Source organism: Falco cherrug, chromosome 9, assembly GCF_023634085.1.
Source record: "Falco cherrug isolate bFalChe1 chromosome 9, bFalChe1.pri, whole genome shotgun sequence".
Taxonomy (NCBI): Eukaryota; Metazoa; Chordata; class Aves; order Falconiformes; family Falconidae; genus Falco; species Falco cherrug.
Window position 1 is genome coordinate 57,459,037 of NC_073705.1, and position 25,137 is coordinate 57,484,173.

The following is a 25,137-nucleotide window of genomic DNA, read 5'->3' on the forward strand; positions in this document are numbered from 1 at the left end:
GCACAATGATACATGTATTTTTTTTCTAGTCTAATTTGCACTACAAAGTGAGCTGGTCTGCTCTGCATGAAGCAAAACCATTTTTAAATGTGATCACTTGTACCTTCCCGTCTGCAGAGACTGTCCAGAGAACAACTCTGCCTTTTGTACTCAGTCCTGTGGGTGCCACTGTACATATCCCCGTTGTCACCCTTGGGTGTGAAATGGGAAGACAAGATGATGGTTCATATTTTGACAGGCTGCCTTTACTTACCAGTGTTTTCACCAGTTGCCCTGCATGTTTTCAGAGTGTACCAATCATCTGCTGCCAGGACTGGTGCAGTACTCCCAAAGCAAACAGGATTCCCATTTCTTAGAACATCTTACCCTCAGTAACACTCCTGGGTCCTGTTGTCTCACAAAAGGGGGAGTTAGGCACTGTTTTAAAACTGTTAAAGCCCTAGATTATTTTTATGCTTGCTTTTTCAGTTACTTTTATAACACATGTTTTTTCTGCCAATTAAGAAACTTTTTCCACTGAAGAGAAACACCTTGTAGTCATTCATGCACTGTTAAATACCTTCCAGATATCAGTGAGGTATCTTAAATCACCAGCAGATCCCTCAGACCCTGAGGAAGAAATTCCCACAGGACGTTGCGTAGTTGTCTGGGTTCTTCCAGCATCTAAAGCTGGAGCACAGAAACAGCTTCCCAGTTGGAAGTAGAAGAGACAGCTGTCATGTCCTCCAAAACAATTAGAATTTAATCATTGAAATGGTTTTCAGACAGATCTTATCCCCATTTCTCTCTTCACATTAAACCAGTACAGGTCTCACCATCACTCTCAATTAATTTCCAAGTTGAAATAGGGTGTTTCTTTAATTTGTGAAGGACTGGGTAGAATTACCCAAGTAAGCAGTTCTGTTTGTTTTAAGGAATTGTGGCAAAGGGAAAAAGAGAGGAAAATCAATGATGGAAAGGAGTTTCAAGGGATGAGTATTACTGTATGCCTTGTGTAAGGTAAGGATCATAGATGGTGCTACAAGCAGAAAGTGAAGCAAATTCTAAACAGCTTATGGTCTTTGCTGCTAACCAGGCCATTCATGGTATCCCTGCCTGAAAGTGCTGTTTGACAGCCCAGTGGCTTGGAACCAGAACCCTGTCCCACCTGTTGCCTCGGTGTTGCAGTAATTTTTTTCCAGTGTGAGAATTTGTGAATTGCAGCCCAAAAGTAACTTTCTCTAAGCCAGGCACGTTCCCAGAAAAGCCATTTCGGTCAATCACAGTCACATACAGTAACATCAGACTGTTTGGCTGAAACAAGCCGGCACTGGGTCCTTCCCGACAAGCCAATGTTATTCATAATTACATTTATCCACTTTTAATAGTAGTGGTATTCTATACATATAGCAGAGTGCAACATTATTGTTATTAAAGCAATAGAGCATGTCACTCACTGTCCACTTGCTGAGGCATTAGTGTTTCTGAATAACCTGGTTTTGTTATCTGGGCCTCCCCATGCCACGGGCATTGCACAGCACAGCATAGCATACCAGTGCTATTAGCTGCGTGTCAGCCCCTCGCTGCTGGCCAGCCTAAAGACCCCGCAAAGGGGCACTGGCCACCGGCGGGACGGTGCAAGCCCTAGCACCTTTTCACGGTATCACTGTGTTTAGCCGTAGGTTGGTTGTAATCAGCAAGGGGAGGTTTTCTCCACGGGGAGCATTTGGAGCAGAAAGTAAAGAGCCAGTTGTTTCTCGCTGGAAAAAGAAAGGGGCTCTGGGTTTCTTGGTTTTTTAACTGAAAAAGGTCCAGTTACACTAGCGATACAGAAATGTTAACTCTGAAGCGTATTATAGACATGTATTTTCCAAAGAAGGACGTTAAGCCAAAATGCAATATGCCCAACATAAATCCATAAAAAAGACTCCAAGAAAAACACCCTGTCATTACCCATCCTGTTTTGTGTTGTGCCCAGAGCTAAGGCCTGAGTCCTGTTTACCCTTCTTACCCTTTGCCGCATTGCCTGGGTGACCCCCCTTTTTATTGTCACCTTTGACTCTTATTGTTGCTGTGATCACCATGGTGTTAGTGTAGCCTTTGCAAGTAGCAGCTGTTTAAGGCATTGTACTTTAACTGTGTTTAAAGTCCTGTGTTTGCAGGACTCTGTTTACCCTCCTGATTTGGCTTAAGTGAGATGCATATCATGGCCAGTTAGTTCGAAGAGCCTCACGAAGGCTTATTAGTGTTTTGGTACATATGAAGCAGCTAATTTAATTCAAACAGCAACGTGTCTTACTGCTTAGCTTTAACTATCTGCTGCCTAAGATGAGCATATGAAGATAAATTACATGGGGTCATTGGTTAGGAAGAGAACTAAGGAGCCCAAATCTCCCTTTCGGACTCAGGGAAATATAAAATGCTAATTCAATTTGGAGGAAGAAACTAATGATCTAGAAGCTGACAAAAATTGGATGCCATACTTTGACTGGTTGAATGTCATTTTATTGAAATCACACTCGTGTACTAGCTCACACTAATGCTGAGTTGGGACCTTGTCAATAAAAATATTAAAATATTTTTATTTATATCTTTGGCCTTACAACTTTCGAAGCACCCAAAGCTTGAACTGGCAGCCTGTATTCACTGTTCTTGCTTCTGGTGAAAGCACCTTAGACAATCTAACTAAGTGTGTCAGAGCTAAAGGTAAATTGGTCCAACATGTTCTTGCAAAATACAAAACTAGTAAATAATTTTCTGATGAAAATTGGTTGGGATTTTTCCCCTTTTGAAGTTCTTTCTCAACAGAAAGACTTAAAAGCGAGAGAAGTGAATGCAAGGACTCATACCTGATTTTAAAAATATAATGGGCCAAATAAAACTGTGTCTCAGATCTTCCCATAAAGAGCTCAGTTTTCATCAATGCTTAATAATTCCATCTTATCTCAAATACTTCGTATTAGAAACAATTCAGTGATCTAAAATGTGGGGACAATTAATAAATGAGAACAAGTGGTCTTTGAATAGGAGGTATTTCCACTCCCTGAAACATGAAAAAGTTTGCCTGAACATCTGCATATGAATCTAGATATAAGGATACACAGGTCTTCAGAATGACCTTTATTGTACTAGAAAACATTGCATAGCTTAATTTTTCCCCACCGTTGCCTAGTGGATGTTGTCACACTTCCTACAACACTACTGGAAATCCTTAGGAAAGAAGAATCCTTAAAACAACACCAAAACACTTTTGCAGCAACAGGACATATTCACTATCTTCACTATGCACAAAAATGAGCTGGAAAGCGGAGCTGCCTGTGACAGGCAGCTCTTAAAGGTAATAACACTCCAAAGTGAATTAATTGTTTCCTCTTAGAAAGTACATTGCACCCATCTCAGCAGCACATTTTATCCATTCTTACACAAGAGAAGAGTTCATTAGGAGTGTTTTTCCTGACTGGAAATGCCAGTTAAAGAGACATTTATATACACAGCATTGTTGGCTTGTGTTTTGAGTCAAAACACTGCTGACAGGATGGTTTATGATGTCAGAGGACTTTTCAGCCTGCAGTGAGTATTTTTGTAAAGGTGTCCCATCACCTTGGACAGCACCTGTCAACAACAGTGCTGCAGTAATATTACTGATGGTCTTAATGGTTTATTTTCCCCAAACAATTGCCAAGTGGCTCTCATCCTTATTAACTGTAATACCAGTTAATACCAAATACCTACCAGTGGACAGCCTGCACCTTATTAACAGTTAACAATTCCGTGAAGTCTTTGGTTAAATTTTGACAACACTGAGCATTACATTAATGATGTTGCTTTAATTAGTACCTTTTGGAAGTTTTATTCAAAAAACCCTCCTGAGAGCAATCCTGGTTAAATAAATTGAACATAACTGAAACAAAAGTTTGTGAAATAAGCTGGAGAGGCAGCTAGGAGGAGCATCTTGAGAAAAAAGAAATCCTGGACAACTGGAGATAAACTGTACAAACCTCTTACATGGATTCTCCAGCTCCAGAACTGCCTGTCTGTCCATCATCCAAAGGCATATACAGTCAAAGTATATTTTGCATGACTGTACTGGCTGGCATACACAGAGAATAATGGACTACTTTTGCTAACGTGAGCGGTTAAGGTCCTAAATTTCAACTTTGCCACTATTTTAAGCAGGGCAGAAAAATTGTTCCACATGGAATTCCTCATTTCCCCATTTGTGTTTTTAAATATATGTAATACAGTGTGTTAACAAAAGGCAACCGTGCTGAATGCTAAAGGCAGGAAGTGCATACAGTCTTAATGTATCTGTAGCACCTGCGTGTGTTAGCATCATATCTATTTATCATTTATATTTCAGAGGTACCTAGAGGCCTTTGTTATGCCATCATTTTTACATGAGCACTCACTAGTCATTCTCAAGATCACTGTTTTCTGTACATTGCACTAGACAGATTGTGATTGAGGCAGGATGCTACCGAAAGAAAAAAAAAAAACCAACATTCTTTCCTGTCTAGTCAAGGGACTGAGAGAACCAGTTCTCCTTTTTTCTCTGCCACAGTCACAGTTCTGATGGTCAAGACTAATAATGCGTGCACAGAAGGGTGGCACAATGCTTACCCTCTGGGAGATTAGTACTGGAATTTTTAACTTCTGATTATTTGGTGTAGAGTCCTTACAATTTCTTTTATCAGATCTACAGTTGGTTTTATCAAACCTGTAATTGTTTATCCAACTCACAGATGAGAAAATCTGGGAACTGGAATTATTAACTGAAACTTGAATTAAGAACTGTGAGCTTCTTACTTGCCTGGAAGGAGTGTGTTAAAAAAGGCTGGAGATGTCAGCAAAACAGCTATTTTGATGCACTTGAAAGTAGACTATCTTATGCTTAATGTCCTTGGGAAGATTGTGTATTACAAGAATAGTTCTGCTTTTTGCATGCACACACATTTAAATTTACTTTATTATTTAAAAAAAAAAAGACTATTTGTGCTTTATTTCAAAGAAGCAGGTGAGAAGTGGGGTTGAAAGGAAGGAAAAAGGAGGTAAATCATGAAGCCACCCTAGAGAGAACAAAAATGTAATAGTCAAATAGAAGTGTGTATTAGTACACTTATATCTTGGTTAGCCCATTGAAGTCAGTGGAAATATTTTTCAGTTTCTTGAGTACATCTTGAGTCTGGGCTATCTGGGCAGCTGCTGTATTGGAGAAGCAAAATGAGTGTTGTGTTGGTATGTCCTGCTTTTTCTGAAAGACATGCTCGCCTGTTAATTATCCCGTTGGGCACTCTGCTGCCTTCACAGATGTGAGGCCAAGTTAGTTTGCCAGCTTCAGGAGATGTGTGTTTGCAGGGAGTGCAGCAGCACACCCAAAGGCTGCATTCTGGCGACAGTCTGTGTACAAGACTGCAATTGAGTGCTGTTCCATGTGGCATTTCTGAGGCTTTGGGCATTTCCCTTGTGTCTTTGATTTTTGCAGCATCTTTCTGTTATGGCAGCACCAGAACCATCAGCCTGGCTTCCTGAAATGCTTACGCATCTGTTTGTCTCCTCTTTCGATTGCTTCTATTGACTGGTTTAAAATCCCATCAGCTGGTGGGAAGGCATTTGAATGAGGTAACATCAAGTAAGGCACCAGAGTATCCATAGGGGAGAAAACCCTTACTAATGCTCCAACTGAGTAAAAGTTTTAGAGTTCACAATGAACACAAGATGATTCAATTCCAGAAGCAGTCATGCTATTTTACCGTTCCACTATTCATTTAAGTACGGAACAGGATGATGAAGACAGCTACTGGAGTGTATGTCATTTGAAAGGTTTTACTCTGGAAGAGTATACATTCAGCAGTATGTTTTATGAAAATTTCATCAGTGACAGTCTTATTCCAGAAACCTCTAATAGAGCTTTTATTTGCAGAAATCTAAGATAAACTATCATGACCCCACAACCCGTTAGGTCACAGAAAAGAATCCCTCCCAGCAATTTTGAGTCATATTTAGCTATGACTACTTTTTGAACCCATCTACAAAAGGAGCCCGCTTATTCCAAAGTATTTGTGACCCTTCTAGAGCATGGAGGAGAGCAAATAGTTTTCATTATTTTTGGGGGGAGTGTCTAGTTAGGATTTTTTACTATCTCTGTGTCAACATTTCACTGAGAGTGAGGCACAAGCCAAAGAGACGGTGGCGGGGAGGGAGAAGCCTTATCCATTAGAGTGCAGCAAGACAGGATGATCCACACTTCTGGCCTGAAGGAAGGATGCTGCCTTACAAAAAGAAGAGCTTGCCCCACTTTATTGTATTAAATTATTGCCTACCGATTATTTTGTCTGGATAACTTTTGCAGCATCTATTTTCATCTCTGCCCCAGCCATTAGAAATCTGATTTGTCAAAGATACTTGTAAACTACAGTAACTTCTTGACTGGGTGATCAGCACTAAAGACATTGAAAAATTGGCAGAAGTTTTCACCCTGTGAAAGCATTAAGATCAATAAAGCAAATTGATAAATACCATCTCTTAGAATGTAGATGAAATGCTCTAAGACATAGCAGTAACAGATCATTCCAGGTATGGAACATCATACTTCAAAAGCCATACAGTTAATGTTGTAAAAGGAAGGATTATACGAAATGTGATTGATTCTTTACCTTGTTCATGAAAAGTAGCTTCAGTTATGTTGGGTTCTTGAGTAACTAAAGAAAGAGGTTACCAGAAAAATTCAACCCTTAAATTGCAGACAAAGAGCTTCTACTAGCAGTAGTATTACATCATCAAAATATTTCACAGACACTCAGAAATAAGCTGTACTTCTGTATGTCAGTGAAGCAGCAAATTGAAATCTCATAATATGTTTGGAAAATGAGTCTTGTTAGGTTTGATGAGGTGGAAAAGGTACTGAGATCACTGGTTTGTTCCAATACGTTCAGTACGCTTTTCTTGGATGTTTGCCACGGCTAATCTCTTTAATGGCAGTGTAGCTTGTAAACCCATTTGGTAGAAAGCTGTATGTCTCAGTTTCAAAGTATCACACCAAGCAGGGTGGTAAATAAGTTTCTCTTCAAGCGTGCAAACCCTTTTGTTACAATACCAGAAATTTTTGTAACACACGTATCAGGAAAACCTCGGTGTTTCCTTTATGTACTCAGTGATGAGCAGAATAAAATGCAAATGTAATTTTAAATACACCCACAGATATATATGTAGATAATATGCACCAGCCATATGTGTGGTTTTTTAAAGACATTTTACCAAGAACAAACTTAATTCATTCAGGCCCAATATTCAAGAAACTGAGCCTGTCACAAACCCTCTGAATTTCTCCAAAACCGCTCTTTGGCTGCTTACCCATGCCATTTTGGAAATGGTCTGGGAAAACAGTGGCCTTCCAGCATGATGAGCCCTCACCAAATTCAAAGTTCAATCATATTAAACCAGGAAGAACATTTGGATAAAACAAGGAAAACTTTGACCTTGGCCTCCTCACAGTTGAACCAGAGGTGGCCACTTCAGGAACTTAAGTGATTTCAGCCTGTGGGCTCACACAGGCCTGCTGAGTTAACTTATTTTAGACTGTTCTGTAGGTTAAAATAAACACTTTCTGTTGCCTTGTAAAGGTAAGTTAGAATGCACTGGAGATCCCATAGCACGTTTATAATGATCCCACAACATAGCTACCATTTAATCAGCTTCTTTTCCTGATGTCTTTACAAAATAATTTACTTGTTGTTAACGCAATTTCATATAAAGGTAGTCAGCATCATTTTCCTTAAACCACATTCCTAATCCCTGGGTTCTGAAGCAATCCCCTGAGAAGCCTGCTTTCTTGTCATACCTTCCTCTCTGGCAGCCTTAGAGGATCCGTACAGGTGGGGTCTGTGTACAGCTGCAGAGATCCCAGTGCTCTGGACTCTTCTCTTAAATTATTCTGGATAGCTCTCCTTGAGAGAATCCTGCAAAGAAATCCCATGAGATTAACCTTTTTTTTTCCCCTAGACTTCCTTTTTCATCTTCTGCCCATTTGTTTTCCGTAGTCATAGCCAACAGCCTGCTCTTTGCTTGAGCTGTTGAGCTGACTTTGGTACTTTCACACAGGTGAATAGTCTGCTGTCTTTGAACACTCTCACATGCAGAAATGTAAGGTAGGAGGTGAGAGTTTTGAAACTGTATGTGTCAACATGTTGGCCTAAAGTAGGATTGTAGAGAAGAGAAGAGAAATAGAGAAAGAGCACATGAGAAAGAAAGGGGGAGGAGAAAAGAAAGATAAGTAACTACGAGAGGTGTCTAAAAGAGCTGGATTTTGCCAGTTAATTTTTTTAGTTAGTGTGGTCATTTAGGCCAGAGGTTTCAGGCAGCTTTGCAAAAAGTTGCTGATGGTTGTAATTGTGATTTTTTTGCAGTTATCCATACAGTGAGGACTCTAGCCAGGGAAGGCAGTACATGAACACGAGATGTCCAGCCTGGTGCGACAGAATCCTGATGTCCCACTCAGCCAAGGAGCTCATTCTGAAAGTAAGTACAGAGCTGCGGCCACCCCGCTGCCTCTGCATTGTGTTCATCTTCAGCAGGGGTAGGTAGGACTGATAAACTTCTGTTTGTCCTTGAATTTTCAGTTGCATGTAGCAAATGCTTGCCAAGCTGGAGACAGCAATAATGAACTGTTATGCTTCCAGTGCTTTCCACCCAAGAATGTGGATTTGTCCCAGTTAACCTGTTGGCAGTTACCAAAGCACGAGCTTTCACAAACTTCTTTAGGTACCTGAGCTGCCAACACTGGCTGCCTGTCGTCTCTTCTGTGCTGCTTCTGTACTTGTCAGTGCTGTACTGGGATGTGCAGCACTGGGAAACTGTGCCTGCTTTAAAAAAGAATAACAAAAAATAAAAACCTACATCAGTCCCCCAGTTCAGTTCACTATACAGTAACCTAAGTAACAGCACTGTCCTTACTAAGGATTCAGCACAAATGCAGACAAAAGTAACTAGGAGCGGCTGCTGATGGAGAAGTAATAATGCTATTGAAAGAAAAACCTGTATAGCAGCAGCTTGAGGTACCCAAGTTACAAGCCTGGTAGATTTAGGTTCCATGTGTTGCTGATGGATGGTGAGGACTGGATTTCCCAAGAACATATCAGATCCTAGATGGGCCAAATCTCCTGTCTTTGTCCCCAGAATGAAGGCAGAGTCTCCAGCGGGTAGGCTCCTAACTTTGGTACACCAATTAAGTGCCTAAATTTGGACAGTCCATTAGACCTTTAAAAATACGATTGTGCCACATTTTTAGAACATACAGTTCCTCTTGGGATTTTAGTATAGAGGTATGGTTAACATGGTGATGGTCTGTCCAAGGTTAAATGACTTAAGTATAGTTTAGGAGCCTTCCACTTTTCCTTTTTATCTCATTTTGTCTCTCCTGCTTACCCTGCTCTGCTCTCCTCCTTTCTTGGACACACTGAACCAGGTCAGCCGGTTAGGTATGCTAACTTACACTGCCTGTGTTTTCCAGTGTGCTTGTTCATGGCAACTGAGGACCTGTACTGTTTACACTGGCTATCAGTTGTTTGAAAGAACACATCAGGAAATCAGTGTATGATACAAGGAGCTCTCACCCATGCCTTTCTGCTCTGAGCTAAATGTTTCCCTCTGTGCTAGCTGTGGCCATGAGCGCGATGCAGGAATGAATGTGCTGTGACTTCTCAGCACTGTTGCACTGAGGTTATCTGGCTGACCAGCCTGTATGACTCCCTCATACAGAACAGGCTTACCAAACCCAAGAGTGCCCGAAGTCATGTGTCTGTCTGTATGTTCCTGTATAATTAATGCAGTTTAATGGGAGTTAATTGCAGAAAATAATCTTTGCAAATAAATCCATATTCTACAGCTTCATGGTTTGTTTTTTTTTTCTAATGAAACTCTTAAAACTTGCTATCCTGAAGTTTATAACTTTCTGTTTCTCCCCCTCATCAGGGTTATTTATCTCATGATTATACTGTTTGCTTTGCAGTATATTGCAGGGCTGAAAACATTTTTTCCATAGCTACGCAAATTTCAGTTTGATGTACTTCCTCACATTTTAATGTGTAAGAAGTGTCTGCATGATATCTTGAAGTTTCCCCAAAATTTTAGTACTGCAGTATTTAATAAAAACAGCTGTGAAGCTAAGAGGAATACCGGCTTTATAGTAAAATAGTAATGTCAAAATCAATGTTATTTGATCTTCTTGAAATATCATACAAAAAGTGAGACTTTACCCAAAATATTACAGATAGTACTTGGCACCCATGAAATTCCTAAAGAACAAAGGATTAAAACTGTGGAAAGAGTGGCCAATGAGGGAAGATTTTTTTTTTTTTTAAAGCTATGAATAAGGAGATAGAAGGGTACACAAAGGCTTGAGGAGTGTAAACAGTACAGAGGGAAAGGAATTCTTTCAGGTTATCTAGGGGGGTATAACTTGGCTATAATGGTAGAAAATTAAACAAAGGAAAACAAAGTTAGAGCATTAAAGAAATTTGTGACTGTGAGGTCACTTAGCCTGGTTCCCAGTCTCCATGGAACAGAAACCCAGTCAGCTGGGTCATTCAAAGCTTACATTTAAAAAATGCATATAATTTTGTCTCTGCAGCTTTACATTTGCAAATGATGAGCATGCAGTTTGGGACATCTCCAGAAACATGTATGCAAAATTACACATGGAGACGAGGCCAAACTGGCATGGTTAAGTCAGTGAGTCTATACCAAGAAGGGAGTTAGCTTATCCAGATCAAAACCAAACTAATTCTGGCCTATGAAACTTACTGAAAATACTCAGTGGAAGAAAATGCTAAACTGATAGAGGAAAGGGCAAAATGGCCTTACAAGTTTATGTGGTTCTACACAGTAAGCAGTCTTTGCCTTGCCATTGAGAATTCATTCCATTGCAGAGACTTACGCTTTGAAGTTTAAAAACAAACTGTGAAGAAAGTAAATGCAAATTTTAATTAACAGATTACACAGTAAAAATTTCTTAGAATATAAATGTATATGAATTTTTAAAGAATTTTTGGTCGTAAGTAGCAATTGAATATTCTTACGCGGGTAATTATTTTGCGCTATTAACTTTTCTTATAGGCAAATAAAGAACTTATTTTTCTGTCTTAGCAATTCTGTATTTTATTTCAAACAAACTGCAGCAAGTCTGCATTTTAATCCTATGTAAAGAAAGGATAGTCTGCACAAATTGCCACACTGTACGGTGTGTTCAGCTACACAGTAGGCATTACAGATTGTAGAGACATGGGGCTGTAAACAGCTTTCATGCAACATCATCTATCATGCTATGGTCGGTTACCTCACCATCATGTTATTTTATGCTTCCTGAGCCCTAAAACACCAAAGGTTGCCCACTGCTAGGGAGTTGCGTTGATGCCTGATAGCATGAAGTAATGAATGCTCAGCCAAGTGTATATTGTTTCTGCTTGTGCACCACTGTAATTTGTTTATCTGTCTAAAGATTATGCAGTTGAAAATCCACAATTTTATGCTGCCTTTGTAAATTATCAAGTCGCTTTTGATGAATGTATCCCCACTTCCGATGCTAGTGGCATTATGATCTTGAAATATTGGAAAGTGCTCATGCATACAATGCAGAAGGTTATGTTTTTATATTTTTGGCAGACAACCGTGCTATAAAGTAAATCTGACCTTAAGCTTCCTTACTGCATTAAAGATAATTCAATTTTAAGTTTATAATCCTAAATGCTACTGTTTATATAAAGTTATTGCCCAGTCAAACTTGACTGATTACAGATGAGCAAGTCTTGACTGTTTCATACAAAATAAATTAGTATTGCCAACTAGTTTAAAGTACGTCTGTGATTGTACTAGAGACTTGAGAGTGTGCAAATTGCAGATTTAATTAGCTTATAGGAATTGTTTAGCATAATAAGAAATTGTCTTGTATGGCAATGTGTTTGTATTTGTTCCTGAAGTACTGTACTAAAGAATCAAAACAGATTCTGGAAATCACATTCATTGCAAATGGCAGAAAGATGAGTACATTTTATTATTCATTAAGCTACAAATGCTAAAGAAGTCAGTGTATAAGGATAAAGTTCAACATGGAACAAAATGAAAGCAATTCATAAAGGAGACTGGAGGAATGTCGTATTTTGTTTGCTGATTTTCTTAAAATCAATGCTTTTTTTTAGATGAAGAAATGTATCTCATAGAAATGGTTAACACTTATAAACTATAATTCATTCTTCTCTCTGAACATTTAAAATCCCCTATATGATGAAAACAAATGCTCTTATAAGACAACGTGGGTTGCATTTAATTCAAAGAACAAGATACGTTGCACCTAATTGGATAAAAATTGTGTGTTGTTCTTAAAAAAAAGACTGGCCAAATGCACTAGCTGCATTTCACCAACAAAAGGCTGGAACACAGTCATAACTGACTCATTTGTTTCACCTGTCCAAGTGCTACTCACTGAAATTTCTGGAGGTCCCAGAAGCAAGGAGTAGATGCAGTGAATTCATGACTTATTTTACGTGGACAAATGGCACAAATTACTGCAAGCAGTACTGGACATAAAAATTCAGTCTACATGATCTTTCTCTGGAGAAGTCAAGCAAAGATGTGTTAATACCACTTCATTCAGAAACTGGTTTGAACTATTTGCATAAATTATTTCCATTATTTCTCTTTCTGTAATCTAAAGAATACTTGAACTGACTAGTGTTTTGTTGTGTGGTTTTTTTTTCAACTAGTCAGAAAATGATGAGAAGATAGTAATATATGACCACATTGGGCCAAATGTCTGCATGGGGGATCACAAGGTAATTAAATTAAACATGTTAGTATTGTATCTTCTAAGTCTTTTTGTTTGGGAAGGAGAATGTATACACTAGTTTCTGTTAATCTGATGTTTAATTCAAGTATATTTCTGTCCTATTTTTAATTTAAAGCCTCAAAAATGTTTTAAAGTTGAATTGAACTTCAGCTAATATATGAGAGTAGTGATGATACTTGTATGAAATCGAACAAAGAACAGGATGATGTGTGCTAGAATGAAAGCATGATACAGTACAAAATGAAGAGGAGCAAGTGTCTGTGCACTTACAACTATTGTCATAAAACAAAAGTATTTTCAATGGGTTATCAAAATTGATACATAGCTTCAGTTAAGCTGGTGCCTAGCTGCTTATTTGTAAATTAACATATTGGCAGTTCCACATTTAAGCAACAAGTGAGAATATAGAATTAAACAAATATTCGTTGATAAAGTGAAGAAAAAGACATTAATTTTACAAGTAGTCTTTTCTGCTGAAGCTAACAGATGGAAAACTAAGTTAGAAATACAGCAAAACTGAGTATTTGCATTCTTTGGAAAAAGATGATCAAGGAGTAGAAGCTAACCTCTGAAAGCCGATATAAAAACTCAACCAGAAACTTGCAAAACCTTCTAAACTGTACAACAGTAATATATCAGTTCTAGAAGCAGTGCTAAGGCTCTTGAATGATAATTTGGTGACAGATAATAAGTAGGTGACAGATAATGAGTAGCAGACGTGTGTCTGCATGTATACATGTAAATCTATATTCACAAATACATACCTATATTTACTTTCATGGTCAGAGTTCCTGTGAGACAGGGTGTTGTTTTTCTAAGGAAGAATGCACTTGAGATATTTGGTCCAGAATCATCCAAGTCAGATTTAAAAAAAAAGAAGTTTACTAACTTCTCCAATAAAATGAGAAGTCCAGCATGTCAGCAACTGTAGGACAGCCAGTTCAGAAACAGTAATTTTTGTTTCCTTTGTCATCAGTGTACTTAACATGAATTTTTTTAGCATGGCACTTTCAGTGGAACTAATTCTGTGATGAAAGGGAGTTGCGTGTGGGACCCAAATTTCTTCCCACAGCAATCAATGGCAAGTTTTCCCTCAGATTTCAATGGGAACAGTGATCTGTAAGGAGATGATGTAGGTCTCTTGTGCATTTTGTAGTTAATCAAAAACACTATTGTATCATTTTGTTTTCATGTTTTCAGTCATGGAGGATTTTTTTGTGTTTACTACTGACTGTAAAAAAAAAAAAAAAAAAAAGTTCATATTTCAAATGTTTAACTTCTATTTTTCCCTAACTTACTGCAGCCTGTGTTCCTGTCCTTTCGAATAGCTGCTGGGGCAGGTAAACCTATTGCAAATGTGCACAAGTGTTGTGTCGTGCAGTGATGTGGTGGTAAATATCATTTTTTTTCTTTACGTTTATATTTTCTACATCATTCCCCCTGTGTTTATTTTTCTTTTTAAAAAAATGCCAATTCTGCAACAGGAAAAAGATGCCTACGAAATGAGAAGATTTTCCGTGAAACCACACTGTAGCAGGGAGGGGAAGGAACACGCAGTATACAGAAATACATAATCGTAACAGCTGTATTGATAAATCAAGTCCCGAGTGCCACATTTTTAGACTGCTGATCGTACACTATGCTTCAGCATCTGGACTCTGTTTGAGAAAAGCCTCACATACCTCACTGTCTTGTATGTTCATGTGACATCAAGTAGAAATGTGGAATTATTTTTTATATATATGTCACAATTCTGTTGCCAAAACTCTAAATAGACAGCAGAGATGTTATGTATTTTAGATTTCACAACTTTCAACTTTTAATAAGTGTTTGTCAATATGGAAAAGCTATTTCAGCATTATTATAAACTTTTAAAGGTGTCATGCCTAACATTATATATCTTTACCACATTGGGGTTTTGTACATTGGATTGTATAGATAGAGATATTGATGGTTTTAAATGGTATTTTCTTTGTTGACCAAGGCTTATGGTTTGTGTTTTAGTTTTAGTATTTTGTTTTCCATTTTTATATTTTTTTTCTCATGTTATTTACTATACTGCCATGTTACATGGTTTTTGAATCACACAGCAGCTGCTTTCTATACATACATATATATGTGTGTGTATATATATGTATGTATGTGTATATATACACAGATATATAAATAATTTATAAACCTGACCAAAACTTACGCTAAATATACTTTCCAATATGAATGCTTGAGAGTGCCATATCAGCAGTTAGTGTTGGAGTCTTAGCAGGTTTAGTTAAGTGTACATCAACAACCAACATTTATATAATAAATATATAGCAGTGCCATCTTGGATACAGATATATAGCATACTATATAGCACATATATTAGCAGTTTCACTTTGTTACTCCTATAATCCCTTCTTTCTATGTAATATTAAGGATTGAATGTGAAGTTCTTAGCTAGGTTTGGGTGTAACTTTCCAGAATTTTGTAAACTGTTTTTGTCTGTCTTTTGTTACTGTTTTATGGTGCCAAGTATTCTATATTGAAACAATAACAACATGGGAGAAGAAAATAATAGTCTGCTTCAGGTAGCAACTGTATTGGACACAAGACTGTATTTATACAGTGTTAAAAAAAAAAAAAAAAAAAAAAAAAAAAAACAAGACAACTGTAAATTTTCCTGGTTAGTAGCTCAGTGCAGCCTACAATATAATCTTGTTATGAACATTTTTCTCCCACCGCTAAATACAACATTAAAAGGTGATTAGGGAGTCTGTTGATGAAACACAAATGTATGTTTTATTGATTTAATTTAGAACACTACAGAGTTCATGGACTGCGTGATGGCATTAGATTGATGCTTGATTTTGGTATAAATCACTACCATTGAAAATGATTTGATGTCCGCTTGCAGAGTGTTTTCTCAACAGTACAGTCTGGGTTTATATTCAGTACTGTTGCCCAAAGGGTGTCTGCAGCTCTGTATTGTTACTGTGCCATGTTGCATTATAACCACACAGTAATTCTATTTAAGCGAACTCAACTCATGATAACTTTGAAGGCCTTTAGAAATGAGTACTCTGGTTCTCAAGCAATAAAACTAATCATGGCGAAAGTGGCTGTGTCTGTCCCTTTAATTTGGGCATTGGGGATTAAAGGGAAATTATTAAATTGTCACATTTCTTATTAATGAGTTACCTTTTAATCTCCTGCCAATTAGCAGAGTTATTTTTCACGTGAAAACCTGTAGAATAGCATGCCCTTCTAGTGTTAATCAAAACAATACAAACCGAGGAAAAGGCATTTAGGAGTTAGTATTCGAGTGTTAACATATAGAGAGCCATACAACTTTATGAGCTATTCATGAGATGCCAGTCCCCAGCAGTTCAATAAATATGCCACAGTAAACTCCTTCGTGATTACCTCCGGGTTGGGGGGGGGGGGGCGGATAACAATAACAACAACAACAACAAGGAGACTGCCTTTTCAGACTGAAGCCTCAGTTATAGGTAAACTCACCAAAGCTATAAACTGCCCGACCGTGAACAGCCCTGAGCATCCACAGGTGACCCATCCAGCTAATCTGTTGCAGGAGTCTGAGATTTAATCCACAGACGTTCGTAAAACGCAGCGTCGGCGTTTAACCAAAGCCCCGAGGCGTTCTCTGGGGACGGTGCGGGGCGCGGGGCCGCGGGTCTGTGGGGAGCGGGGCCGGGCCGCGGGGATTGGGGCCGTAGGGAGCGGGGCCGCGGGGAGCGGGGATGTGGAGAGCCGGGAATGCGGAGAGCAGAACCGGGCTGCGGAGAGCCGGGGAGTCGAGGGTGCGGAGAGCCGGAATGCGGAGAGCAGGGATGCAGAGAGCGGGGCCAGGCTACGGGGAGTCGGGGCTGCAGGGAGTCGGGATGCGGAGAGTGGGGAGCAGAGCTGCGAAGAGCCGGGGATGCGGGGAGTTGGGGCCGGGATGCGGGGACCCGGGAATGCAGAGAGCGGGGAGCCAGGATGAGGGGAGCAGAACCGGGCTGCGGGGAGCCGGGCTGCCGCCGGAGCGTCCCGGTTCTTCCCGGCTCCCTCCCGCCGAGGCCCGTCCCTCTGCGCGGCCGCGGGTGCTGGCGTGCGTGTTGCACCGCAAAGCCGCCTCGTTCTAGGAAAAGGAACTCGTCGCTGGATGTAGATCCCCGAGTTCCTTGGAGCACGTTTCATTTAAAGAACTACGGGAAGGAGCAGGTGTGAATAATCTCACTTTCAAGTGTGGGTGTTTTTTTATCCTGTCGTTCTCCCTCAGGAGCCAGGACACCGGCTCCGGTTCGTCGCTGCGGTTCCAGCGGCCTGTCTCAGGGTGTCCAGAGCCGAGGCGAAGGTTAATTTCTAAACTTGATTTACTCCGTCTGTAACCGCGGTAGAGCCCGGGCCGTGTCTCGCCAACGCACCGCTTTCAGTGAGTAAGACCTTGCAGGACCCCCCCCTCCCCTGGAACACGGCGCTGCCCGCAGAGGCCCGCGGGGCTCCTCCCGTCAGAGGGAAATAAATCAACGCGAGCGAAGCGCACGGCCCGCCGCGGCGGCCCCGGCGGCCCCGGCACCCCGGTGGGAGCGGCCCGGCGGGGCCTGAAAAGGCCGAACGGAGCCAGAGCGGGGCCCCCACCTCCGCGGCCCCTGCCCGCAGTGGGAGCCGCCGGGGCGCGGGCAAGGGGCCTGGCGCAGCCCCCGGGCGACAGCGGACGCAGCTTGGCGTCGCCGTGCTCGGCCGCTGCGCGCTCGGCGGGAGGGGCCGGGGCCGGGCCCCCGCCTCGGGCTGGCGGGCAGGGGCGGGCCGGCCGCACGCCCCCTCGGTGCGGGGAGGCCCGGGGCGCCGGCGCGGACGGCGGGTGCAGGACGGTGCGGCTGCGGTGCGAGAGGCACCGGGCACCGCAACTGCCCCGTCCCGCTGCGCCGCGGACGGCGGCCCTCCGCTGGCAGCCGGGCAGGCGCAGCGGGGCCGGCCCGCAGTGGGGCCGCAGCAGTCGCTCGGTCTGCGAAGCAGTAGCTAATGCACGGACAGAAAAGAACGTTTCATTCATTGAAAAAAAAAAAAAAAAAAAGGCCTGACAACGAAGCTGGCTTACACCCTGGTCAGGCCTCCAATACGCCCGGGAGGAGAAAAGTGGAACCTTGGGCAGCTGCGAGGCTCGTCGACGGCCGCGTTAATTACCTGGGTCTCGTCAAGGGCCGGCGGCGAACTGCGGAGCTGGGTGCGGGAGCTGCTGCGGTGCGTGCGGGCCCAGGCCCGCGGTCCCGGGAGGGCGGCGGGAGGGCGATGCCGCTTTAGCCCCCTACCGCTAAGCTCAGTGACTTCGACTTCGGGGTCTTTTTTGCAGCGGCCGGTGTGCGGGAACCGCAGCGGGATATGTCCCAGCCCCTGCCTCCCCCTCCCCGGAGCGGATCACATAACCTGCCCGCGGCCACCAAAGCGCTGTCGGTGCCAGAAACCGCTGCGGTCCCCGGCCGGGTTCAAAGCTGCACGTTCAGCTGCGAGAATCGCTTCTTTCGGGGGGGTTGGGGGGGGGGGGTGGGGGGCGCAGCTCGCGGGTTCCCGTGCGGCTGTGAGCCCGGCTCCAGGCGGGCCCATCGGGGAACCGTCCTCCGCCCGTCCGCCGGCCCCCAGCACCCCGGCTGCGGACCGGCCCAGGAGCAGGGAAGGCAGCGACGCTCAGGCGAATGAGCCGGGGAAAATGCCGGGGCGAGGCGAGGGTGGGCACCAGCCGACCGTCCCCCGCTCGGTGAGAGCGGCCTTAAAATTCGGGAGCCCCGGACTAGCGAAGCTATAGCCAGAAATTACCCTGCAACAGGTCCGGTGAGGCCCCGCTCCCTCAGCCAGGGCCCGCGGGCGGAGGCGCAGCCCCCCCAGGGGCTCAACGGGACGAGGACAGAGAAACGAGTAATGCAGGAAGAAACTCGCTGGAGAAGCTTGTTAAATAATTTATTGATTTATACAAAGTCTTTCCAACCTGCGTTGAGACATTATTTGATCCCAATGTAAAACCAAGTGTTCGTTTTTCTCTCGTGCTTTTTTGGGTTGTTTTCTCTTTTTATATTATTAAGCATAAAATCCAGAGGCAGGAGAAATCAAACCGCCAAAACACTGAGTAGAAGGAGGGAGTGAAAGGAAACAGCCGTTTTTACATAGAAATATACATCACAAAATCTGAAATTTACTATATACAAAGTGGCTGAGCTTGGATTTGGCAAAATACAAAATGTAACAAAATCTGATTGTTAGGAGCAGGAAACGGGCAAGGCAGCTAAACGAAAGAGGGGCAAACCTTAAAGGGACACAAAACAAAAAGTTGGAAAAACTCCTCTGAAATTTACATCGATGAGAAGGAAAATAATTTCATAACTTATTCTGTAAAAAATATATACATTTCACATACATCTTAGGCTGTACAACACACCACTTCAAACATCCAGTTACAATTCACCTCCGGCGCGGTGCCTACCACGGCAGCTCGCCCAGCCGCAGCCGCCCGGGGCAGCCGTCGGTGCCGGCGCCCTCACAAGGTGTCCGAGCTGGTGCTGCAGGGGCTGACGAGGGACAGATTCGTGGATTTGTGCTTCTTCAATAGCCTCGTGATTTTTTCATCGTCTGAGTTGGGGTCCAGGGGCTTGTTGTATTCGTCATCGTCCTCATTGTCCGAGCTCTCCTTCAGCTTCTCCGTCTCCGAGTCGTGCTTCTTCTTCGCCGAGGCCATCTCTGCCGCATGCCGCTTCCGCCACTTGGTCCGTCTGTTCTGGAACCAGACCTGGGCACCGGCACCGGGCGCGGCTCAGCCCCACCGCCGCGCCCGCCGCCCCCCCGCCCGGCCCCTTCTCCCCCCCACCACCACCTCTTCCCGCCCGCCCGACGGCAGCTCCGGGCAGGGGAGCGAGGCCGGAGCGCGCAGGGCCGCGGGCAGCACCGGGAGGGTGGACCCTCCCGGCTCCTCCGGGGAACGTCGCCAGCCAGAGCCGCGCAAAAGTAAGAGCGGCGGTTTCGCGGAACAATCACCTCTTTAAAACGGAACAGGGTGGCCAGAAAAATAAGTATTTTTGGCTCCCAGGGCACCTCAACGCTTCGGTGCACCCGAAGACTTTCCTAAAAAATTTGCGTGGTTATGCAAGGAAAAGTTGTGCCAGTGCCCGGACACGAGCTCCGTGGAAAACTGCCCCGACGAAAGCAATTACCTGCGTGGGGCTTTTTGGTTTGGGGCGTTGTTTTAATGTATTTTACGTGTAGTTTTCTTAAATCGTCTGCAGCACAAAGAACTCCAAGCACAAAGTTAGTTACGTAGAACTTGGCCTAAAATCTAGCCAATATCCAAATGCAGTTTAAATTATAACTGACTTTAAAAAAATCCCTGTACGGTTGGTCCGTTTTCTTGGCCGCCGGCATTTACCGCAAAAGCAAAAAGTGACAGCGCTGCCCCGGCCCCGAGAGCCCGCGCCCCGCGCCGGCCCGCCCGCGGGGACCTACCTTCACCTGGCTCTCGGTCATCCCGAGGGAATAGGCGAGGCGGGCTCTCTCCGGTCCTGCCAGGTATTTCGTCTGTTCGAAGGTTTTCTCCAAAGCAAAAATCTGCTGCCCAGAGAAAGTGGGTCGCGAGTGTTTCTTCTTGCCGTCCTTGTCCAAAACCATCCCCGTCTGAGCTGAAAGCGGAGGAGAAACAGCTCCGTCAGAGACGGGGTCTGCCCGGGTCTCTGCCCGGGTCTCCGCCCGGCGCTAAAGGGGGGCGGGCTGCGGCGGGCCCGCTCCGGGTGTCCGCCGCCGCTGGCTCCGGAGCAGGGGTGGGTGCAGGGCCGTCCCGGGGCGCGGCATCGGGCCGCCTTCGGAGCGCCGCGCCCGCGGCCTCCGGCAGGCCGGCCGCCCCGTCCACCCCGCACGCCCGCGGCGTGGGACCGCCCGGGCTCCCGGCGCCTGGCTCGGCGGCCCGGGGGGGAGGGATGGCGGCCCGCGCCTCCCGACGGCGGAGCCGGGCCAGCCCCCGGGCCGAGCTCCCCGCTGGAACCGGCCGCACTTACCGGGACAGGCGAGCCGGGGGTCTCTCCAGGGAGAGCCCTGCACCACTCCCGGCCAGAAAATGGGCGGTCGCCCTGGCAGCTCCGCCAGCGGCTTCGGGTAGCGGGAGACGGCCGCGGGGTTGAAGTACATCCCCGCCGAGGCCGCCAGTCCGTTGATGCGGGGCAGCCCGCCCAGCAGGTTGCTGGCAGTGCCCACGGGCCGCCCTAGGATGTCGCTTATTCCGTGCGGTGTCCCCAAGGGGAGCTGCGTGTTGAGTCCGCCCAGGGCCGGCGCCTTGAAGCCGGAGGGGTTCTGCAGGGTGTAGGGGAAGAGGGAGGTCTTCATCTCGGCCATGTTGTGCAGCGCGGCCAGCGGCGTACTGCTGAGGACGAACGCGCTCTGGCGATTAGCATCCATCTGCCCCACCGCTAACATTTGTGGTCATCAATGAGCGCGGGTCCTTCTCCCACCACGCCGGCAGCTGCCCTGTTGTAACCCCGCGCCCGGGGCGCCGGCCGCGGCGGGGGAGTCTCTCCTTCCTCCGCTTGCGGGATCAAAGCAACAGCAAGTCCCCAACTTTGCCGGGAGTAGGAAACGCCGGCGCTTCTCCGCCCGCCCCCGCGGCTCGGTGCCGCTCGCCGCCGACTTCCAGGCGGGAGAGCCAAGCCGGAACAGGGCGACAAACGGGCGGCGAGGAGGGAGTCCGAGGGAGAAGAGCCCCCGCCGGCGGAGCGTCCCCGGCAGGCTGCGGCGGCGGCTCTCCGCGCGGGATCTAGCCGGGAGGGGGGGGAGGGGGGGGGGGGGATGCGGCCGGGGTGGGGTGGGCGCCGCGGGGCTGGGTTCCGCGCCTCGCCGCAGCCGCGTGTCCTGGCGGTAGCAGCGGGGGACCCTGCGCGCCGCGCCCCGGGGCGCAGATAACCGCGCGGGCACCTGCGAGCTCCTCGCCCATTGGGTGGCCACCTCCCCGCGCCGCCGCCGCGGCCCAATCGGCGGGCGGCGAGCGCCCCCACCCCGACACGTCACCACCGGGCCGGGCGGTCCCCGGGCGCCGTGGGAGTGCGCGGAGCCGCACGTGGCCGCGCCACGGCCGACGGGACCCCCGCGCGGGCCCGCGCCCCGCCCGCCGCGGCACCCGCCGGGGTCAGCCCCGCCGCGCTCCCGGCTGGCCCCGCTGCCGCCGGCCTGTTCTCCGCGGCCGCTGTGGGAGGCCGCCGCGCCGGGCGGGGCGGCGGGACCCGCCTCCGAGCCCGAAAGGGACGGACGGTCTTTGGGGGAGCGGACCGCGGCGGCGGGGCCGGGAAGGGCGGCCGGCGGGGCCCGCCGATCGCCGCGCGGGTGCGGGGGGACGGCGGCTCCGCGGCCGCGGGGCTCTGAGCGGCAGAGGCGGAGCGCTGCCTCCCGGCCCCGTTACTGGCGCTGGCCTCACGTTAGAGCCAAGCGCTTGGGGCGCGGCTGTAGAAGTGACCTCAGGTGCCGGGAGCAGCTGTTCTGCTCGGCCGGCTTTGTTGCCGGTTTTGAAACCCGCTGGTATCAGGGAGGTCCCCCTGCCCAGACCTGCCGGAGAGGTGTAGCCCCTTGCCTTTGAAAGGACAAAAATGGTTCTTACATCATCGCAGAACGAAGCTCGTCTCGTTCGCACAAAATAAAATTACCGCCGCTATTCTTCTTAATCGAAAGCATGCTTACTTGTCAAGAAAAGAAGAATTCGGATTTGAGGTCGTTACAGAAAACAATTCCTGAAACGGGATTTATAGCACCTTCTTCTCCTTCTAAGTTTTTGATGCGTTGTTAACCAAGGAAAACTTTAACCACATCAAGCGGGGAACTAAAATCTTTCAAAGGGTTCACAAAGTAAACTTGAATCGACTTCATCATATCAGAACAATTATTAAAACGCTTGGTCGTTTGGATGTAGTTATGTCTGTCGTCAGAGCCGTTTGCAGGTGAATAGGCTTTCGTTTAACCCGAAACAACAGCTCTAATGTCAATGTCACTGTGGGAAATAATGCTCGGGCTCGATCTGTCGTTTTCATTTTCAGTCGCTGAAGTTAGACGTGAGGTAACGGTCTATGTGTCTTACGTGCATCCTCGCAAAGAGCTGAACGCATAAACGTGAGATTAAAAACGACGCTGCCCTAAAGAAGGTTTAATAAACGACTGCATTGCTTTTTCCTCTATCTATAGTAAACAGCTGCGACAAAGACAGCAGTAACGGGTTTATCAAGCTCTCTTGACTAAGCCACATCAGCGTCCTGTCCAGCCTCATTTCTGCAATGTCTCGTGAAGGAGCTGGCGAGTGCCACCCGCTCCCTCCGCCCCGGCACGGCTCAGGCTCACGGAGCCGCGAGAGGGTGTTGAAGGCGGCCCCGACCCGGCGGCGGGGCGCGACCGGCCCCCCGAAAGCCGCGGACCCGCCTGGGCGGGCAGGGACCGGCGCCCCGCCCCGCCCGGGGTTGTCTTGGTCCCTGCCTGCCGGCGCCTCTCCCGGTCGCACACCGCCGGGATTCCGCCGAGCCGCTCCGCGGTCTTCCCCCGTCCCGCCTCCCCCCACCGCCCCCGGTGGAGGTGCCCGGGGCGCCGGAGCCCGAGCCGAGGCCGCCGCACCGCCCGGGGGTTCGCCGCCTCCGAACGCCAGCTCCGCAGCACCGACCGTTTCGGCTCGGCTAACGAGAGGGCAGCCCCGCGGGGCGGGGGCCGAGCGCTGACCCAGGCACTACGCACCGGCAGCCAGCAGTCGTCCCTCGAGGAGCAGGCCCCGCCGGTACACGGGACCTCTGGAATAGGGTAAGAGACGGGCCCGTTCGCAGCCGGGCTGGTGCCGGCGGTAGGCGTGGGCCGGAGCGCAGTGCCCCGTCGCCAGCACGCTGCCCCGGGGACACTGGAGGGTGTCCGGGCCCGCGGCCCGCCTCCGCCCCGCTCCTGCGGGAGGCCCCTCGGCGCCGGGGAACCGCAGGCTACCCCCGGCCGGCCGCCCCCGGCACCCGCGGCGGCTGCGTGGCTCTCCGGGGGCCGCTGCCCCGAGCCCCGGTCGGCCCGCCGGCCAGCAGCAGGGTCCAGTGGCGCGTTCCCGGTGCCGGCGGACCGGCCGTGCGAGCCCCGAGGGGCAGCTGGAAGCCCAGCTCCCGACCCCGTCCTCTGGCTTAAAACTTGCGCTAAAACAGTGCGCTGCGGCTGGCCGGTACTTTGTATCTGTCATCAGTGACGCTTGTTGCACAGTAATGGTGCATTTGTGCTGTTCATTGACTTTCCTGTAACCTAACGCTCTCATTTTTCCAGGTAGAAATATGTGGGGTTTATTTCTGCAGACTTCTCGGCGCCATAAAACTACTTGTGTGTCTTTTCTTGCGGCCCTCCGACGGCGGGGGGGGGGGGGGGGAGTGGGGCACCGGAGGAGGCTTCCCGTCCCGCCGCCCGCCGTGGGAACCACGAGCAGGCATCTCCCGGGCGGCCCCGCCGCTGGCCCCGACTCCCCGCCCCCGGCCGGGTCGTGCGGGCCCTCCCGCTCCCTCTCCCCGATACCGCTGGGTCCCCTCCCCTCGGCCGGTCTGACCCCCCGCCGCCAGGGACCCCTGGAATGCAGCCCCGGGCGGCTGCCAGCCTGCTCCAGGTCCAAGCGCTCCCTCAATGTTAAGCAAAACCCCGTTTCGGCTGCAGATGCCGTGATGCTCGGGGACGGCGCTGCGGCAGGGCACGCCCCGGGACGGCTGCACCGTGCGCTCCGCCGGCCCCGGCCCCAGCCCCGGCCTGCTGGCTGTCCGTCCCCCGCGCCCGGCGGCCGCTGCTTTCGCCCTGGGTGATCTCGGTAAAACAAGCCGGGACTTCACCGCCTGGGAAGCGGGTCGTTCCGAGGAAGCCACTGCGCGGCGGTTGCGGAGCTCATCCCCGCCGAGCGCGCTGCCCGCGGCCGAGGCCGGTTCGGCACAGGGCTCCGTAGCACCTGCCGCTACTGATGGGGCCCTCGCTCCGGGAGCGCGGGGGCCCGCTCCGGCGTGGGGACGCGCTGCCTCCGCTTTGCAAGACGCCGCTTCCCGGAGGTGAATTTCGTCGGCGGAGGAGGAAAGCGGGCAGCTCCGGATTATGGCCCGAGCCAGCCCAGCAGCGGGCCGCCCCGCCGCGCCTCCGTCACGATTGACGGACCGCTCCCGGGGCGCGGGCCCCCACGGAGGGGGGTGTCCCTCCCGTGGGCCCGCCGGAGCGGGGGCCAGGACCGTGGCGGGCTGGCGGTGCCCCCTGGCGGCAGCGGGCGGCGGGCCGGTGAGCGGTGCCTCCCCCGCTCCTACCCGCGGCCGGCCCGCCGCCGCCGGTGCGCTCAGGCAGGGAGCGGGGAAGGC

General features: G+C 48.1%; 2 protein-coding genes across 3 annotated transcripts in view; one reads left to right on the top strand and one right to left on the bottom strand.

The window, feature by feature from the left end:
* The window catches only part of INPP5A (inositol polyphosphate-5-phosphatase A), a 257,300-nt gene extending 242,740 nt beyond the window's left edge, over positions 1 to 14,560 (top strand). For both annotated transcript variants that reach the window (XM_055720024.1, XM_027805062.2), the window contains exons 13-16: positions 8,382 to 8,493; positions 12,732 to 12,800; positions 14,118 to 14,205; positions 14,299 to 14,560. In XM_055720024.1, coding sequence (XP_055575999.1) covers positions 8,382 to 8,493; positions 12,732 to 12,800; positions 14,118 to 14,198 — 262 coding nt within the window. In that variant the 3' untranslated portion in view covers positions 14,199 to 14,205; positions 14,299 to 14,560. The remainder of the gene's footprint in view (positions 1 to 8,381; positions 8,494 to 12,731; positions 12,801 to 14,117; positions 14,206 to 14,298) is intronic.
* A 4,225-nt stretch (positions 14,561 to 18,785) lies between these two features.
* NKX6-2 (NK6 homeobox 2) lies at positions 18,786 to 21,521 on the bottom strand. The gene is made up of 3 exons (XM_055720834.1): positions 20,827 to 21,521; positions 20,282 to 20,454; positions 18,786 to 19,571 (listed from the first exon to the last, which is right to left on the bottom strand). The coding sequence occupies exons 1-3, from the start codon at positions 21,239 to 21,241 to the stop codon at positions 19,323 to 19,325; spliced, it is 837 nt and encodes a 278-aa protein (XP_055576809.1). The 5' UTR covers positions 21,242 to 21,521; the 3' UTR covers positions 18,786 to 19,322.
* Between the last annotated feature and the right edge of the window lie 3,616 nt (positions 21,522 to 25,137).